General features: G+C 36.4%; 1 protein-coding gene across 2 annotated transcripts in view; it reads left to right on the top strand.

Moving 5' to 3' along the window:
- Window positions 1–22111, top strand: part of LOC146810995 (organic cation/carnitine transporter 2-like) — a 596936-nt gene that overhangs the window by 234659 nt on the left and 340166 nt on the right. Inside the window, exon 3 of one of the 2 annotated variants that reach the window (XM_085618045.1) lies at window positions 2449–2603. The exons of the other annotated variant lie outside the window; for it this stretch is intronic. Coding sequence (XP_085474171.1) covers window positions 2449–2603 — 155 coding nt within the window. The remainder of the gene's footprint in view (window positions 1–2448; window positions 2604–22111) is intronic. 2 annotated transcript variants of the gene reach the window in all.

Below are 22111 nucleotides of genomic sequence, written 5' to 3'. Positions count from 1 at the left end.
GTGGATGATGGCGATGCATTCTCCGAGTCGGTGGCACGGTCCATGTGAGTGATTTTGTAGCTGTTGGGGATGGCAGTAGCGATGTCTGGGCCAGAGCTAGGGTTAGTCCAAGTTTCTGTGAAGAAGGCAATGTCGGGGGAGGCGGCGTCAAGAAGGTCCCAGATTTCTGTGGCGGGATTTTGGAGGGAGCATGTGTTGAGGAGGATATAGCTAAGCGGGTGGGGTGCGCTGTTGGTTGGCTGGGTGGCGAGAGGAGCTGGCGTGTGGATTTGGGCGAAGGTGTAGCTGCAGTTTCGGCAGGAGAAGGGTGGTTAGGTGTCCTTCGGTGATGCGAGGTGGCAGGTTGCATGGCATCCTGTGCTGAGGGTGAGGAGGGTGCTAGCTTTGTATCGGTAGGAGGTCCAAGAATCACGGTCTGTGGTGATGGACGCGGTCCAGGCGGAGATGGGTGCAGGTGGGCTTGCCTTTGGCGCGGCGGTGGCACAGCGGCAGCCATTAAGTAGTGTGCAGGGGGTCTGGACATCTGGGAGGTGGGAAACGCGGGTTTGGGAAAGACTCACTGGAGTGGGGCAGGCCCGCAGGGGATCGCAAGGGCGGCGAAACAAGGAGCAAAGGAAAAGTGTACAAAAGGACAGAAAAAAGGTTGAAAGCTGAAAAAAGGCAAAAGCAGAAAAAGAGAGAGAGAGAGAGAGAAGTGCAGCCCAGCAGCAGAGCAGTGATGCTCTACCACTAGACCACCTGGGATAAGGCGCAGGTGGGAGACTGTGGGTGTAGAAGGGCCTCAAACGCCTGACCACAGGGTAAGCAGCAGCAACGGGGGGCAGCAGCTACCAGGCGTACCGGTGCCGGAATGGGAGCAGTCCACTGGTAAGTCAGCCTTCTCAGCCTATTATCCTATTACTGGATCATATCATTCGAGCTGTATTGGATGCAATGTTAATTGACTTAACAGATCATTATTTCATGAATGTCTATTCTATGGCCGTTCCATAACTTAGCCAAGCACTGCTTTGAAATGTCCAGAGGTTGTGCCCAGTCTAGGCTGGCTCTATCACATTAGCTTAAATGTTTGTTCCTTCGTTCCAGTTGAGATTTTTGGAGGATTGAATGTATGATTAAGAGTTTACCTTTTCGTATCTCTGTAACTCTTATTGCCTCATTCTTTTTCAAATTCGTAATAAGCATCCCTAGTCTTCATCTGACCTATAGATTATAATCAGTTTACAAAAGAGCAATTTATGTGAATGGCTGAAGGTTTGTGGGGCACGGTCCGGAAAGGTAAGGCCAGACATGAAGACAGATCCTTGTATTCAATAAAGGCCCCATTCTGTCTTTACAGGCACCCATAGCAAATTATATTTGTTAAAAAGTTAGACAGTACCAGGATCGTCATTCAGTGAGTGTCACTTTTTTATTGCTTAGCTTGATGTAATGCCGAGTGAAATAAAGGTGGCACTAGTTTTGTTGCAGAAGTTCTATTTTTACCAGAATTTGCCTATACACCGAATATAGCCGTCTTGAAATTGGCGGCACCCATCTACCAAATACTGCCAGTTCCTCACATTTACGCCAATAATTGCTATAAAGTCCTGATGAGCTGGTTCAAAATCTGCAGTATTGATCTCAAATTCCAATAAATTGATAACCTTCGATCAAATATGTAGTACATCAAAAATTGCTAAGAATCCGAGAAAACTGACCACGGAGAAAAACACATCCAACCGTACCAAATGTGCAACTGAACTCTTGCATCATGTGTAGGTTCATGAGGTGGGTGTAGCATACTGGGGTTAACATAAACACTACTACTCTGTTTATCATCAGTGGCAACACTGCTATGTTCATGCTCGTTTATGAGTGCTTCAATTGAGGTTAAAGATAGTCTAGTAATAATTCGGAGCTGAGTTTCCCTATATAATTTCTATGTCCTGCACAGTAAGTGACAGGTACTTGTACCGCTGCGTCCCTCATAATCAAATGTTCCCAGTTCCCTCATACAATCTTGTGATGTAAAAGGTGAGGCCCATGTTTCATTTTCAATGGTGGAGTGCAGATCTAGCGCAAAGAAGTAGCAGAGCTCTGCATGAAGAACATACGTGTTGTATTTGAGTCATATGTGGTGTGTTTAAGAGTTTGAGACCCTTCCCCCTTCCGGTAGTGCTACAGAATATTTCGGTTTTGGCTGGTAGATTGTGCACTGTTAGCACGATGGACTGGAGCGCAATTTCTGCAAGTTTGTGGCAAGCGAATCAGATGAAGGAGCACGAGGCAGCAGTTTCTTCCAGCAGGAAAGCAGGCTGTCTGTCAGCCAGACTCCAAATCATGCCCTAACTTGACACTGTCGTCTTGCATACATTTTGACATTGTGCTGTATTGATAGACCGTGACGTTCCTTATGCTTATCAATAAAACATTGTTTTTTCTTCTCTTTCTTCATTTATGTGAAAGGTTTGGCAGGAAGCTGGTGCTCTTTGCTACTATGGCAGTTCAGACTGGCTTCAGCTTCATCCAGGTCTTCTCAACAAGCTGGGAAATGTTTTCTGTGTTCTTCCTCATAGTGGGAATGGGACAGATATCCAACTACGTAGCAGCTTTCATACTTGGTATGGGCATTTCTCGTTTAAACTGCTTTACATCACAAGTTGAAATGCACAATCGATTTGTTACGTTTCCATGTATTACTGTATTATAATCTGCATTTTCCATTGTATCCCATATCAGTCTGGAAAAAAGCGCTCCCAAGAAGTGAATGAATGAATTAATGAATTTATTTGCATAATTATGTAAAATCATTGCAAAATTGCGATACAGTATCAAAATTAAAGTTTAAAAAATGTCTCACACCATTGTTATTTATATATCAAATTGTGTATCAAACATAACATTAAAACAGGTCACAGACCATTTGTGAAATGGGGTTATGCCCTAAAATACGTAGGATAAAATTATGATTAAAATATCCAGGTCTCTTATATAATCATTGACTATGGGGAAAAGATTCTACTTGATGCTTTACAGTTTTCAAGGGCCCCTCGTGGTCCTTTCTCTGGAGAGGGAGCCTCACTGTTCGTCCCCTTCTGTGCCGACAGGTATCACTCCAGTTGCAGCTACACAGTTTGCATCTGTAATGTTTTCAATTAGGTCCCTTTGAGCCATGTTCATGAATTTGCCAAATTTTGCCCAGTCCGGGGACACTGTGCAGGACTGGAGCAAGGCCACTGCATCAGCGCATTTTCTGATCCCATGCCTTAAAAACGTTGGTTTTAACAATTTACAACGGTGTTGGAGTAGGGCAGGGCAGCAACATATTAGCTGTACCAACGATTCTACACTGTATTTACACAGCCTACATCTGGTTATGTTACTCAGGGATTTTCAGCTTGGGTTCAGATCCTTTATTGCCAGTGGAACTAAGCGCGCCCATTGAATTTCTTTCAAGCACTTCTGTCCTGGAGACTTGTTCATGTATAGCTGGATTTTGTGTGCCTCATATGCTTTCATTAGGCCTATCAACCCTCGGATATCCTTGAATCTGGCTTTCTCTTCATTCCTTGATATCTGGGTGATTTGGTTGTTTAGCGCCTTCTTTATTGCTGAATAATTTAGTTCCTCTAGGGACCAGCACGCTTTGGATAGACCCAACTCAGCCACTGTCTCCAGACAGTACTTTTGCCATGGGTTCGATCCCCCTTCGAATATCGTTCTCAGTACCTCCTTAAAGGATCATTTCTGGTCTTTTAGTGTCTTAAACCAAAATGTTACCAGGGTGCTCCTATATTTGTATTTTTGTTGTACCAGGCCATACTCAAGACTAATCAAGGCATTTCATATGTATTTGTGGAACCCTAAAAGCCTTTTATAGCACAGGCACTGGGCTTTTTCCATGATCTTTTCCATCTTTCCTGGTGATGCATACCCAGCAGCGACAAACAATTTAGATTTTGTCACTCTCCGTATAGGTTCTGTTGTAGGGCTGTGTAATTTGCCTCGTAGCTTGCACAGTGCGTAGATGGTGGCTTGTATTTTGGCTTGCGTCTTAGCCAGATGCAAGTTTGCCTTTCCTTTATCATTTAGCCACGCTCCTACATAATGGCATGCTCTTTCTGTTGCTATGTTATTGCTGCCCAGTCTCCACTTTAAGCACACTTTCTTCGAATATTTTCCAAACACCACGACTTTAATTTTACAAGAAGTGAAACCCTAAAAAGTAAACAGTAAGGAATTGTGTAATGGGTGAGATATTGTGCAGTAATTTTAATTTGCTTTCCCATGGTAATGGGTGCAGAACTGTTCCATGAGTGGCACTTTTCAATTCTTATAGGTAAGTATTTATTTTAATAAACTATTGGGGACTCGCCGTTTTGTAGTTTCAAGGTGTAGTGCAAACTTAGGGTGCTTTGGTATCCAGCATATAATATACTAATAATGCATGTGAGCAATTACTTAAATTCTGTTTCTACGAGGGCTGAATATTTTTTAAGGATTCAAGAATTGTAAAGAATATACATGCACTTAGTTAACAATCTGGGTACCCACAAGTAAGATGGACAACCTGTTTTTGTATACTGTATTATAGTTAGGCTTGATCTCTATTGAGATTTATGACATATGTCACTATGACCGTGTACACAAAATATTCAGTTTAAAACAATTACCTCTTCACAATACCTAAAGATCTACTACAAGTTGATTCACATGCACAAATCGCCCATCTGGGGGCTATTTCTGGGGATTCAAGATATAAAAAGTATCCACATTTGTATAAAGCCACATTTTAATTGATTTGAATAGAAAATCCTCACTTATCCAAAGTTGCTGGTGTATTTCAGATCATGAAATTTAAATAAAGGACAGTTCATCAGCATAAGTGACTTGCACATCTTGTGTCCAGTGTTAAAGAACCTAGTAGTCAATGGTAAAAGAAATCTTTAAAAGACTGGGTAAAATTGGTTTATCTACAAGTTTTCAGGAGCAAATCTAGCTACAATGTTTAGAACCACTGGGTCAACATAAATAGTAAATGTCCCTAGAATTAATAACGTTATTAAAAGTATTAATTGGGACATATGTGAATAACATGCTTCATTAGGTCTCGCGAGCCAAAGGCTCGAAGAGACATTTTGTATGTGGGATTTTCAAAGTGCTACCCACAGTTTTGGCTGGCCTAAACCTTGAGTGCACGATCACATGCACGTGCACAGCTGCTCCCACTCCCCCCTCCCTTCTCTATAGCTTTCTTTCATTTTAGCCGCTTTGACCCTTGCATTCCCCCCTCCCTTCTCACCCAGCCCTTTGATGCTCTGCTCGGTTACTTTCACTTTCGCCGCTACAAACTTTTCAAGCCTTTTACCGCCTTTGATTTTCTTTTATTTTGCTGAGCCTTGATTCATAGCGCTTGTTCCGATTTCAAGGGAAGTCTTACCCATCTTCAACTAACAGCATGCAGCCAAGCGTGAAGGATTATCGCTTGTACTTTCATTTCATATAATCTACAGCGCTGTCCTCTAACGCATGTAAATAAATGTGAAAGGCACATCAGACAAAAGGTAAGGATAATGGCTTGTGCTTCCATTCAACTTTGTCTTCAGCACCTGTGTTTGTCAGCCCGCAGCAGATTTTCATGTTTCCTCGCTCATGACTATACATCCACGCTTGCATCATGTTTCTCCATCTCTCCCTTCCTCCTATGTTGTCCTTAGTTAACTTTACATCACTCTCTGCTCCTTTGCCACACACTCATTTGTCCTCAGTGTATCGCCTTCACGCTTTGCTTCCACTGATAGCATAGCATAGCATAACAAAACATAACAAAACATAGCATAGCATCACAAAACATAGCATAGCATCACAAAACATAGCATAGCATAACAAAACAAAGCCTAGCATAGCAAAACACAACAAAACATAGCATAGCATAACAAAAAATAGTATAGCATAAAAAACACAACAAAACATAGCATAGCATAACAAAAAATAGTATAGCATAAAAAACACAACAAAACAGCATAGCATAAAACATAGCATAGCATAACACAACATAGCATAGCATAACAAAATATAGCATAACAAAACATAGCATAACATAACAAAACACAACAAAACGTAGCATAACTAAACACAGACACAGGGCAAAATGCAAAGTACTGTGGTGGGGGAGGGAGAGGAGGGCGCACAAGCCCAAAGACGTGCAAGCCCGCTCCATTCATCAGCTTTTGGATGTTATAAAATCCACAGTAGTTTAATACACCATAGCATAGCATAACATAACAAAACATAGCCTAGCCTAACATAAAATAACAGCATAACATAACAGAACATAGCCTAACATAACAAAACATACCATTACATAACATAATAAAACATAGCCTAGCGTTGCATACCATTGCATAGCATACCATAACTTAACAAAACATAACATAACAAAACATAGCCTCGCATAACATAACATAACATAACAAATCATAGCATAACAAAACATAACATAGTATAGCATAACATAACATAGTATAGCATAACAAAACAAAGCATAGCATAACAAAACATAACAAAACATAGCATAGCATCACAAAACATAGCATAGCATAACAAAACAAAGCCTAGCATAGCAAAACACAACCATTGCATAGCATACCATAACTTAACAAAACATAACATAACAAAACATAGCCTCGCCTAACATAACATAACATAACAAATCATAACATAGCATAACAAAACATAACATAGTATAGCATAACATAACATAGTATAGCATAACAAAACATACCATAGCATCACAAAACATAGCATAGCATAACAAAAAAAAGCCTAGCATAGCAAAACACAACCATTGCATAGCATACCATAACTTAACATAACATAAAAAACATAGCCTCGCCTAACATAACATAACATAACAAATCATAACATAGCATAACAAAACAAAACATAGTATAGCATAACATAACATAGTATAGCATAACATAACATAACATAGTATAGCATAACAAAACATAACAAAACATAGCTTGGCATCACAAAACATAGCATAGCATAACAAAACAAAGCCTAGCATAGCAAAACACAACAAAACATAGCATAGCATAACAAAACAGTATAGCATAAAAAAACACTACAAAAAATAGCATAACATAACAAAAGTATCAAAACAAAACATAGCATAACAAAGCATATCATAACAAAACAAAGCATAGCATAACAAAACATAGCATAGCATAAGAAAAAATAGCATAGCATAACAAAACTCAACAACACATAGCATAACAAAACATAGCAAAGCATTGCATAACAAAACACAACAAAACGTAGCATAACAAAACACAACAAAACATAGCATAGCATAACAAAATATAGCATAACAAAACATAGCATAACATAACAAAACACAACAAAACGTAGCATAACTAAACACAAAATAGCATAGCATAACAAAACAGAACAAAACAGCATTGCAAAACAAAAAATGTCAAAACAAAACATAGCATAGCATAACAAAGCATAGCATAGCAAAACAAAACATAACATAGCATAACAAAACATAGCATAACAAAATACAACAAAACATAGCATAGCATAACAAAACATAGCATAGCATAAAACCTAACAAAACATAGCATAACAACGCATAGCATAACAAAGCATAGTATAGCAAAACAAAACATAGCATAACAAAACACAACAAAACATAGCATAGCATCACAAAACATAGCATAGCATACCAAAACATAGCATAACAAAACAAAGCATAGCATAACAAAACACAACAAAACAGCATAGCATAACAAAACATAGCATAGCATAACAAAACACAACATAGCATAACAAAATATAGCATAACAAAACATAGCATAACATAACAAAACAAAACGTAGCATAACTAAACACAAAATAGCATAGCATAACAAAACACAACAAAACAGCATAGCATGACAAAAAATGGCATAACAAAACAATACATAGCATAGCATAACAAAGCATAGCATAACAAAACATAACATAGTATAGCATAACAAAACAAAGCATAGCATAACTAAACATAGCATAGCATCACAAAGCATAGCATAACAAAACAAAGCCTAGCATAGCAAAACACAACCATTGCATAGCATACCATAACTTAACAAAACATAACATAACATAAAAAACATAGCCTCGCCTAACATAACATAACATAACATAACAAATCATAACATAGCATAACAAAACATAACATAGTATAGCATAACATAGTATAGCATAACATAACATAGTATAGCATAACAAAACATAACATAGCATAGCATCACAAAACATAGCATAGCATAACAAAACAAAGCCTAGCATAGCAAAACACAACCATTGCATAGCATACCATAACTTAACAAAACATAACATAACATAAAAAACATAGCCTCGCCTAACATAACATAACAAATCATAACATAGCATAACAAAACATAACATAGTATAGCATAACATAACATAGTATAGCATAACATAACAAAACATAGCATAGCATCACAAAACATAGCATAGCATAACAAAACAAAGCCTAGCATAGCAAAACACAACAAAACATAGCATAGCATAACAAAAGAGTATAGCATAAAAAAACACTACAAAAAATAGCATAACATAACAAAAGTATCAAAACAAAACAGCATAGCATAACAAAGCATAGCATAACAAAACATAGCATAGCATAACAAAACATAGCATAAGAAAAAATAGCATAGCATAACAAAACTCAACAACAAATAGCATAACAAAACATAGCAAAGCATTGCATAACAAAACACAACAAAACGTAGCATAGCATAACAAAACATAGCATAGCATAACAAAGCATAGCAAAACAAAACATAGCATAACAAAACATAGCATAGCATCACAAAACATAGCATAACAAAACAAAGCATAGCATAACAAAACACAACAAAACAGCATAGCATAAAACATAGCATAACAAAACACAACATAGCATAACAAAATATAGCATAACAAAACAGCATAACATAACAAAACACAACAAAACGTAGCATAACTAAACACAAAATAGCATAGCATAACAAAACAGAACAAAACAGCATTGCATAACAAAAAATGCCATAACAAAACAAAACATAGCATAGCATAACAAAGCATAGCATAGCATAACAAAACAAAACATAACATAGCATAACAAAACATAGCATAACAAAATACAACAAAACATAGCATAACAAAACATAGCATAGCATAAGAAAAAATAGCATAGCATAACAAAACTCAACAACAAATAGCATAACAAAACATAGCAAAGCATTGCAAAACAAAACACAACAAAACGTAGCATAGCATAACAAAACATAGCATAGCATAACAAAGCATAGCATAGCAAAACAAAACATAGCATAACAAAACATAGCATAGCATCACAAAACATAGCATAACAAAACAAAGCATAGCATAACAAAACACAACAAAACAGCATAGCATAAAACATAGCATAGCATAACAAAACACAACATAGCATAGCATAACAAAATATAGCATAACAAAACATAGCATAACATAACAAAACACAACAAAACGTAGCATAACTAAACACAAAATAGCATAGCATAACAAAACAGAACAAAACAGCATTGCATAACAAAAAATGCCATAACAAAACAAAACATAGCATAGCATAACAAAGCATAGCATAACATAGCATAGCATAACAAAATACATCAAAACATAGCATAGCATAACTAAACAAAACATAGCATAGCATAAAACATAGCATAACAACGCATAGCATAACAAAACATAGCATAGCAAAACAAAACATAGCATAACAAAACACAACAAAACATAGCATAGCATACCAAAACATAGCCTAACAAAACAAAGCATAGCATAACAAAACACAACAAAACAGCATAGCATAACAAAACATAGCATAGCATAGCATAACAAAACACAACATAGCATAGCATAACAAAATATAGCATAACAAAACATAGCATAGTATAGCATAACATAACATAGTATAGCATAACATAACATAACATAGTATAGCATAACAAAACATAACAAAACATAGCTTGGCATCACAAAACATAGCATAGCATAACAAAACAAAGCCTAGCATAGCAAAACACAACAAAACATAGCATAGCATAACAAAACAGTATAGCATAAAAAAACACTACAAAAAATAGCATAACATAACAAAAGTATCAAAACAAAACATAGCATAACAAAGCATATCATAACAAAACAAAGCATAGCATAACAAAACAAAGCATAGCATAAGAAAAAATAGCATAGCATAACAAAACTCAACAACACATAGCATAACAAAACATAGCAAAGCATTGCATAACAAAACACAACAAAACGTAGCATAACAAAACATAGCATAGCATAACAAAACATAGCATAGCAAAACAAAACAAAACATAGCATAACAAAACACAACAAAACATAGCATAGCATCACAAAACATAGCATAACAAAACATAGCATAACAAAACAAAGCATAGCATAACAAAACACAACAAAACAGCATAGCATAAAACATAGCATAGCATAACAAAACACAACATAGCATAGCATAACAAAATATAGCATAACAAAACATAGCATAACATAACAAAACGTAGCATAACTAAACACAAAATAGCATAGCATAACAAAACAGAACAAAACAGCATTGCATAACAAAAAATGTCATAACAAAACAAAACATAGCATAACAAAGCATAGCATAGCAAAACAAAACATAACATAGCATAACAAAACATAGCATAACAAAATACAACAAAACATAGCATAGCATAACTAAACAAAACATAGCATAGCATAAAACCTAACAAAACATAGCATAACAACGCATAGCATAACAAAGCATAGTATAGCAAAACAAAACATAGCATAACAAAACACAACAAAACATAGCATAGCATCACAAAACATAGCATAGCATACCAAAACATAGCATAACAAAACAAAGCATAGCATAACAAAACACAACAAAACAGCATAGCATAACAAAACATAGCATAGCATAACAAAACACAACATAGCATAACAAAATATAGCATAACAAAACATAGCATAACATAACAAAACAAAACGTAGCATAACTAAACACAAAATAGCATAGCATAACAAAACACAACAAAACAGCATAGCATGACAAAAAATGGCATAACAAAACAATACATAGCATAGCATAACAAAGCATAGCATAACAAAACATAACATAGTATAGCATAACAAAACAAAGCATAGCATAACAAAACATAGCATCACAAAGCATAGCATAACAAAACAAAGCCTAGCATAGCAAACCACAACCATTGCATAGCATACCATAACTTAACAAAACATAACATAACATAAAAAAACATAGCCTCGCCTAACATAACATAACATAACAAATCATAACATAGCATAACAAAACATAACATAGTATAGCATAACATAGTATAGCATAACATAACATAGTATAGCATAACAAAACATAACATAGCATAGCATCACAAAACATAGCATAGCATAACAAAACAAAGCCTAGCATAGCAAAACACAACCATTGCATAGCATACCATAACTTAACAAAACATAACATAACATAAAAAACATAGCCTCGCCTAACATAACATAACATAACAAATCATAACATAGCATAACAAAACATAACATAACATAGTATAGCATAACATAACATAGTATAGCATAACATAACATAGTATAGCATAACAAAACATAACAAAACATAGCATAGCATCACAAAACATAGCATAACAAAACAAAGCCTAGCATAGCAAAACACAACCATTGCATAGCATACCATAACTTAACAAAACATAACATAAAAAACATAGCCTCGCCTAACATAACATAACAAATCATAACATAGCATAACAAAACATAACATAGTATAGCATAACATAACATAGTATAGCATAACATAACAAAACATAGCATAGCATCACAAAACATAGCATAGCATAACAAAACAAAGCCTAGCATAGCAAAACACAACAAAACATAGCATAGCATAACAAAAGAGTATAGCATAAAAAAACACTACAAAAAATAGCATAACATAACAAAAGTATCAAAACAAAACATAGCATAGCATAACAAAGCATAGCATAACAAAACATAGCATAGCATAACAAAACATAGCATAGCATAAGAAAAAATAGCATAGCATAACAAAACTCAACAACAAATAGCATAACAAAACATAGCAAAGCATTGCATAACAAAACACAACAAAACGTAGCATAGCATAACAAAACATAGCATAGCATAACAAAGCATAGCAAAACAAAACATAGCATAACAAAACATAGCATAGCATCACAAAACATAGCATAACAAAACAAAGCATAGCATAACAAAACACAACAAAACAGCATAGCATAAAACATAGCATAGCATAACAAAACACAACATAGCATAACAAAATATAGCATAACAAAACAGCATAACATAACAAAACACAACAAAACGTAGCATAACTAAACACAAAATAGCATAGCATAACAAAACAGAACAAAACAGCATTGCATAACAAAAAATGCCATAACAAAACAAAACATAGCATAGCATAACAAAGCATAGCATAGCATAACAAAACAAAACATAACATAGCATAACAAAACATAGCATAACAAAATACAACAAAACATAGCATAACAAAACATAGCATAGCATAAGAAAAAATAGCATAGCATAACAAAACTCAACAACAAATAGCACAACAAAACATAGCAAAGCATTGCAAAACAAAACACAACAAAACGTAGCATAGCATAACAAAACATAGCATAGCATAACAAAGCATAGCATAGCAAAACAAAACATAGCATAACAAAACACAACAAAACATAGCATAGCATCACAAAACATAGCATAACAAAACACAACAAAACAGCATAGCATAAAACATAGCATAGCATAACAAAACACAACATAGCATAGCATAACAAAATATAGCATAACAAAACATAGCATAACATAACAAAACACAACAAAACGTAGCATAACTAAACACAAAATAGCATAGCATAACAAAACAGAACAAAACAGCATTGCATAACAAAAAATGCCATAACAAAACAAAACATAGCATAGCATAACAAAGCATAGCATAACATAGCATAGCATAACAAAATACAACAAAACATAGCATAGCATAACTAAACAAAACATAGCATAGCATAAAACATAGCATAACAACGCATAGCATAACAACGCATAGCATAACAAAACATAGCATAGCAAAACAAAACATAGCATAACAAAACACAACAAAACATAGCATAGCATACCAAAACATAGCATAACAAAACAAAGCATAGCATAACAAAACACAACAAAACAGCATAGCATAACAAAACATAGCATAGCATAGCATAACAAAACACAACATAGCATAGCATAACAAAATATAGCATAACAAAACATAGCATAACATAACAAAACAAAACGTAGCATAACTAAATACAAAATGGCATAGCATAACAAAACACAACAAAACAGCATAGCATAACAAAAATGGCATAACAAAACAATACATAGCATAACAAAGCATAACAAAACATAACATAGCATAACAAAACATAGCATAGCATAACAAAAAACAACAAAACACAACAAAACACAGCATAGCATAAAAAAACATAGAATAGCGTAGCATATCAAAAGAAAACATAGCATAACAAAGCATAGCATAGCATAACAAAACATAGCATAGCATAACAAAGCATAGCATAGCAAAACACAACAAAGCATAGCATAACACAACAAATCACAGCATAGCATAACAAAGCATAGCAAAACAAAACAGCATAACAAAACAAAGCATAGTATAACAAAACACAACAAAACATAGCATAGCATCGCAAAACATAGCATAGCATAACAAAGCATAGCATAGCAAAACACAACAAAACATAGCATAGCATAACAAAACATAGCATAGCATAACAAAACATAGCATAGCATAACAAAACACAACACAACAAAACATAACATAGCATAACAAAACACAACAAACATAGCATAGCATAACAAAACCTAGCATAGCAAAACATAGCATAACAAAACACAACAAACATAGCATAGCATAACAAAACACAACAAAACATAGCATAGCTAAACAAAACATAGCTTAGCATAAAAAACATAGAATAGCATAGCATATCAAAACAAAACATAGCATAAAAAAGCATAGCATAACAAAACATAGCATAGCATAGCAAAACACAACAAAACATAGCATAGCATAAGACAACACAACAAATCACAGCATAGCATAACAAAGCATAGCATAACAAAACATAGCATAGCAAAACAAAACAGCATAACAAAACAAAGCATAGCATAACAAAAAACAACAAAACATAGCATAGCAAAACATAGCATAGCATAACAAAACACAACACAACAAAACATAACATAGCATAACTAAACAAAACATAGCATAGCATAAAAAACATGGAATAACATAGCATAAAAAAGCATAGCATAGCATAACAAAACATAGCATAGCATAACAAAGCATAGCATAGCAAAACACAACATAGCATAGCTTAACACAACACAACAAATCACAGCATAGCATAACAAAGCATAGCATAACAAAACACAACAAAACCTAGCATAGCAAAACAAAACATAGTATAACAAAGCATAGCATAACAAAACACAACAAAACATAGCATAGCATCACAAAGCATAGCATAACAAAACACAGCATAGCATAACAAAAAATAACATAACAAAACATAGCATAACAAAGCATAACAAAACACAACAAAACGTAGCATAGCATAACAAAACAATACATAGCATAGCATAACAAAACATAGCATAACGACGCATAGCATAACCAAACATAGCATAACCAAACATAGCATAACAAAACATAGCATAGCATAACAAAGCATAGCTAAACAAAACATAGCATAACAAAACATAGCATAACAAAACACGACAAAACATAGCATAGCATAACAGAACAGAACAAAACATAGCATAGCATAGCAAAACAAAACATAGCGTAACAAAGCATAGCATAACACAACACAACAAAACAGCATAGCATAACAGAACATAACAAAACATAGCATAACGACGCATAGCATAACCAAACATAGCATAACAAAACATAGCATAGCATAACAAAGCATAGCTAAACAAAACATAGCATAACAAAACATAGCATAACAAAACACGACAAAACATAGCATAGCATAACAGAACAGAACAAAACATAGCATAGCATAGCAAAACAAAACATAGCATAACAAAGCATAACATAACAAAACATACCATAGCATAACAAAACATAGCATAGCCTAACAAAACATAGCATAGTCTAACAAAACAATACATAGCATAGCAAAACACAACAAAACATAGCAAAACAAAACATAGCATAACAAAACATAGCATAGCATAACAAAACAAAGCATAGCATAACAAAACATAGCATAGCATACACAAAACATAGCATAGCATTCACAAAACATAGCATAGCATAACATAACCTAAGAAAACATAGCATTAAGTTTGATAAACTCATAGTAGCGGGCTAGCTAGCTTTAACGGGCAGTGAGTGTAAGCAACTCCGTAAACCCAGAAGCAGTCACTCGGTCACCTTTGCTCTTGTATTGCAGTGGCTTCGTTTATTAAACAGTGCCCATATTTATACTGTTAGCACTTTACTTGTGCAAATGTCAGGGCTCACAAAACTTTGATGAATCGAAATTCACAACTGAGGCTGTTAAGTTCGTGCTATATAGAACCCTAAGGATAAATAAAAAACATTGCCATTTACAATGTGAATAGCTCCAACAAACACAAGACCTTTTTCAAAGTACAAAACATTGCCATTTACAATACCAATAGCTCCAGCTCCAACAAATGCGAGACCTATTGCATTTCCAATGCTTGTGCTAATATTATCTGCAGGTTTCTGGGGTCTGGTGCACAACAGTGCGTCATTTGGCCGTGCTTTCGCAACCATAGGACTTTGGAGCCATGGTGTGCTTAGAATCTTGAGGTAGTCTGGCTTGAGTTAATGTTTCAGTTTTACCATCTGTAGGTGAGGATGGGATGATTGTGTTTGGCGTTTTTGTCGGCTGTAGAGTGCTGCTGAAGGTTCGATGAAAGCTCAAGAATAGGTTGTGCGAGTTACCGGGCAGTCAATACTGTTTTGAATGCAGATTTTGTTACTTTTAAATTTGGACAGCTGAAGCTATTCGATTAAAACTATTTAATCCCCAAAACCAAAGTCATTTAAATACATTCTAGGAGTGCTGGAGAATGCTTCAATGAGGCCTATTTGGATTTGCCTGTGGGAGAAATGTACAAGAGAATGAAATACCTTCTTCAGTCACACATATACAAACCTTACAGCACTCGTATAATTAGGCTCAAGGCCATACATAAATAACGGATAATAATAAAAGTATAAACTGAATTAATGAATATCAGGGCATTGGTTGTTGTAGGTTATTTAACTTTTTAGATGGCACTGTAGCACTTTCCTAACGGAGGCATCCTTTTTAGGCAGCCGGTATGCTGGTTAATAAGAGAGAGGTAAGAAGAAAGAGAAAGGCAATGAAAAAGGCAGAGACTGATGGAAACAACAGGGTGTGTGAGTGCATGAGTGTCGATAGACAAAAGTTGAGCCTGTCAGATGATTAAAATTAAATTCAGACGGTTAGAGGATTTCTAGGTCCAGGAGAGTCCCAGAGGTGGAAGAGCATTGCTTCGTCCCTCTCTACTCAGACTGCAGACAGATGCATCACCCCAATTGATAAATTTGCCTCTGGGGCGAGATCCAGAGGTGGAGTTTGAGGAAATCAAATTGGGGGGAAATGATGCACCGCCTTTCGTTTCTCTGGGTGCTCTGACTTCTGGGAGGTCAGAGGTATCAGGGTTCCAAGGATGAGTGCCCCTTGGATCCAGATGGCCCTGCCTTAGCATTAACCAAGCTTGAGGTGGTGGCGATCAGAGTGCAAGGCCAAACACTAAGTTGCATAGAGGGCTGTTATACTGGAGCCCATATTATTCTTGGGCCCACCTAGGCATGTGCCTCTGTATAGTCTGTTAGGGATGCAGGGTACAGACCCCAGTCCGTTAAAAGATAGACATTCAGGATCATGAGCTGCTAGGAGAGAATGATGTTATGTTATGCTGGGTGGGAGAGTAAGTGCAGGGCAGAATGGCGTGGCACAGTGTACTGTGTCTATGGGTTAGAAAGGACTCGGGCCTTGGGGTGCTACTGATGCAACCATAGCCCTTACTGTTAAGTAAGGGCTATGGTTGCAAGTAAGTAAGTAAACAACGACGCAGTGACAAAGTGAATAAGGTGACTCAGTGTGATAGTGAGAAAGTGAATATTTACAATGTTATGTGCGTGATTATCAATAATCCACAGTCCTGCACTAATTGGAATTCCTTGTATATACAGATAAATCAGGACTTGTGCCATACAAGGGTTATTTCCTTTCCATAATTCAGCTGAGGACTTTTTGTGTAAAAAAACTTTCTGTGTATTTTATTGATAATCACGCACATAACATTGTAAATATTCACTTTCTCACTATCACACTGAGTCACCTTATTCACTTTGTCACTGCGTCGTTGTTTTGCAAATATTATTGTATATACAGCCTGTTTCATTTTTGTACATATCTAAAGGAGTTAATGAATGATTTGAAATTCAGATGAAATACTAAAAAAATAAATTGTTACGTTTTTTGAACTATTATTCATTCTTTAAGATTAATTGCTTGCTAGATCATCGAATGCTGTGTTTATGTTTAATTGATTTGTCTTAATTGTAAATAATAGTTTTCCCTACGGAACCATTGTTCAGATATATTTATGAGGCCCAGGTTCCTTGGGTTATAGGGTTACCCCTGTGTGCTTAACTCTTAGCGTTTTATCTAACGGCGTGACGTCTGCGAACGTGGTAGCAATAGAGCAGAAGGCGCACCCAGACGTACAGGTGTGAGAGTCTCACTAAACTCCATCTAGGGATGTCTTTTGCCAGCCAGTCAGGCAGAGGGGGGATACTCTCGCTTACATTAGGACCCCATTCCAACACTGCTAGGTTGCTGCCATTGAGCATCAAAAGATCCTGCAAAAAGTCAATGGAACTACCATAACAGCTGTGGAACTACACAAAGTAACATCACAAATTAATAATGACAAACGTTTTCTACTCTTTGCATTTTGTTTGACAATGCTCGAGTCTGCTGCTCGCTGGATCACACTGAAAAGAAAACACCTTGTATATCAGTCAGTATACACAAGATATGTTAGAACCCGAAGCCTTTCAGCATATTTTGCTCATTCTGAGTGGTCTAAGTTTTGCCAATCCATGCACAAGAACGTGTTTGTACAGGGATTAAAATCACAACTTTATTGGTAATGATGCAATTTTCCCAAGTTGAATTTCACCCTTGATGAAATTTACAGGAGAAAATGCTAGGTAAATACTGGTTTAAGAAAATGTTGCCTGAAAAGCACCAATATCAGTCTGTTATTCCTCGTTTGGATGAGAAAAACTTGATCGAAATAACTGCTAAGACCTCAGTGATCCACTCGTGATGAGCCGGTACCCCACCATCAGGAGTTACCTGTACACTTGGAATCAGTAACTTTATTGGGGCTGGAGTTACGAGCCCATTTTCCAAGGCACTCGTTATGAGGCCCTGTGTAGCAACAAGCATTTGCAATGCAATAGGTCTCGCATTTACGTGAGTTTGAGCTATTGACATTGCCAATGACAATGCCTTTTATTTTTGTTTCCGTTTAAAAAAAAAAAAAGGCATTGTTATTTACAATGCCAATAACTTAAACTCACGTAAATGCGAGACCTATTGCATTTCAAATGCTTGTTTTTATTACTTCTTGCCCTGTATAATAATGCAGTATTGAGTTATGCAGGTTATTTAGTTTTTTTCAGTTTCACCTCAGATATAGCTCTTCTTCCATCACAATGGATGTTCTTTTTGAATTGTATTAGATATAAATCATTTATGGTACCTCGAAATGTTGTTTCCTTCTGGACACTGAATAGGAAAAAACTAATATAGCAACTATTTCTTCCAGAAAATAACAAAAACGGAAAAGTGCTTTATACAGAATAAGGGCCTTATAACGAGTTTGGCGGTCAGACTGGCGTAGAACTGCATCTGCCTTCGCCAGCAGCCCATGGTGCTGGCGGTCCAAAGACCGCTGATTTCCGAGTTAACCATGGGTCCAGCAGTGTGAAGACTGGGATCTTGCGGTAGTGGAGAGTACTTTTTCCAAATATATCGATGCCTGTCTGTACATTTCAATGTCATATATTCACCCCAGTACAGAGATCTGGGCCTAAATCCATCGTTTTTTTGCTCACCATTCCGTTCCAGTTTGAACCCAGCCATATGCAAATCAGTCTTCACCCCTTGTTTGATTCCAGTGGCATGGAGAGCAAACAAATGATGGATTTAGGCCCAGATCTCTGTACTGGGGTGAATGTATGACATTGTTCTGCATTCTGTCCATCAACTGTTGTTTTTGGTATTTCATGCTGCAGCAAAAGCTTTTATTCCACCCACCTGGACTGATTCCATAATTGTCCCCATTTTTAAAAAGGTGATGGGGGGGGGGGGGTACTAAGTGCTATAGACCAATATCGCTCCTGTAGTCCTTAGCAAAAATGTTGGTGAGAATCATTCTGGAGAGGTTAGACTCCAGGCAAGTTGATAATCCCATTTTGACAGACTCCCAGTATGGTTTCAGGGAAGATATAGGCACATCAGGGAAGATATAGGCACACTAGAACAATTCATTAACCTCCAGCCTTTTATCTCTAAATACACTGTAGCCAAGAAGGGTGAAATACACCTTTGTTTTGCAGATCTTAGTATGTCTTTTGACCTCGTTAATCATAATAAACTTTGACAAACGTTGGTTGGAATGGGCCCCCCTCTGGACATAGTATCATTTTTGTCCCATATGTATACCTCACTAACGACTTGTGTGAGATATGGACGAGAGGGAGCGTGTTCGACAGGATTTGGATACCAGGATTTAGGCAAGGATGCATCTTAGCCCCACTTCCATTCTCTCTTACTATACATGGGCTAGACAGAAAGCTGCAATTGATGTGCCTAGAATAGGACCTTGACCTACACGTGCTCCTTAATGCTGATGATGCGGTCCTATTATCTAGGACCGCAAATGGACTTAAAAAATTGATTAACGGTTTTGTTGCTTATATGGAGCAGAAAGATTTCAAACTAAACTTGGCAAAAACTTTTATCACGGTATGTGGGAGGGGACAGGCGAAGAAGAAAGTTCACACTGTGAGGGACCATAGATTGGAGGAGGTTCAAAACTTCTATCTAGATGTGCTTTTTTCAAGATGTGGACATTTGGGACCCCAGTTAGATTTAAGCAATCTCAAATTTAAAAGGACCATAGAGACATTGTTTAGATTTGCCACTAAAATTGGTAATAAACCCATCCGTGAAATGGTACAGATGTACAAGAGTGTATTTCAATGGCCACATATGGGGCTGTCCTGTGGGATATGGCGGGGTGCCGAAACAAGCAAAAATTAGAAAACTCTTTTCTGTGCAAACTTCTTGCAGTTCTCCACTCAGTATCATCATATAATGTCCGTAGGGAATTGGGTATTACTTTCCTTGAGCACACTAGAGACCTTTGCGCTCTAGTGGGGTGGTATAATATTTGGATCAAGGCTGGAACAAAATTCACAAGAGATCTGATAAATGACTGCCTTGCCCTGTGTTAATATGACAAGATTCCCTATCTGGCATATGTTAGAGGCTTTTTCAAGGAAATTGGTGAGAACGTATCCATTGAATCTCCAGTCAGCGTTCTTCAGTATAGTCAAAAAGAACTTATGTTGTTTTGTATTGGAAAACGCAACGTAGAGAGAGAAACAAGAGATGTATAAATCTACTGTATCTTGATAAACCTGGAAGGATCCACATATCAAGGTCTACAAAGATACCTGATAGATCAATGTACAGAAGAGATTCTTCCTCACTTGATTTAGTATGGGCATTGTGCACAAACTTGTTGAAATTCTGAAACGATATATGTGGTCTAACAATTTACCAAAGTGCCCATGTGATGGGAAATCAAATCAATCTACAATGCACTTTATTCTTTTTTGGAAATTCTATTCTGATATTAGAAAATGTTTTATGCGACCGTTGTTTTTAGCAAAGGGATGTTTATTTTATCAGGAGGCTTTTACCTTTTGGCGTAACCTCGAGACAGCTGCTATGCTGTATCAGCTTTTATTACCTGTGCCATCATTAAAAGAAAATTTCTGGAGAAATATGGCAGCATGGTATATGAATAAGAGTAAACCTGTCTGCATGCAAATTCTGTTACTGTTTTTAGTAACTTGATAGTCTTGTGGTCGTTGCACATTCATATCCTCCTAAATTATTATTTTTTAAATGAAGTGTATCTATTTATAAGTTTTAGCTTACTGAGACCAATAGTGTGTATCATCACAGTGAATAACAACCTGTGTTTCTAGATATGGTTTCTGGTTGGTGGCCATTCTTATTGATCCCATTTATGGTAATTATTATGTTTTTAATATTTATACATAACAACACGAATGTATTTGTATTTTTGCCTCGTCTTTTTAACAATTGTCTTTTATGGATTATAATAATCCACATAAAGATTTATTTGATTGATTGATTTTCTAAATTTGCGCTTTAAAACTAAGGAAGAGGGGTCATTTGATACTTTCGGGCCTCTAGAGGCATGTTCTGCCTTCTCACTTAAAAATTTACCGTGTTTCTAGCCTGGCTAGTAGCTCATACAAAATGTGTCTTTTGATATCTTTGACCATGATGGCTTCAAGCTCACGTACTGTAGGCTCAGATGACAACCCACCACCCTCTCTAGTGTGGTACCACCTAACGTGTCAGTGAGTGAAACTAAGGGAAGTGGGGTAGCCCTCCGGGAATAAGGAGGAGTGTGAGAAGAGACACAAAACAAAAAGTGTGAGGTACTAAGATTCTTGCCTGGACCGCATCAGATTTGCTTACTGCTGTGGGCCCCTGCTCACTGCAAAGAAATGGAC

Source organism: Triturus cristatus, chromosome 7 (assembly GCF_964204655.1).
Source record: "Triturus cristatus chromosome 7, aTriCri1.1, whole genome shotgun sequence".
NCBI lineage: Eukaryota > Metazoa > Chordata > Amphibia > Caudata > Salamandridae > Triturus > Triturus cristatus.
Note: the sequence above shows the minus strand (reverse complement) of the source record. Positions and strands in the feature narration are given on the sequence as shown.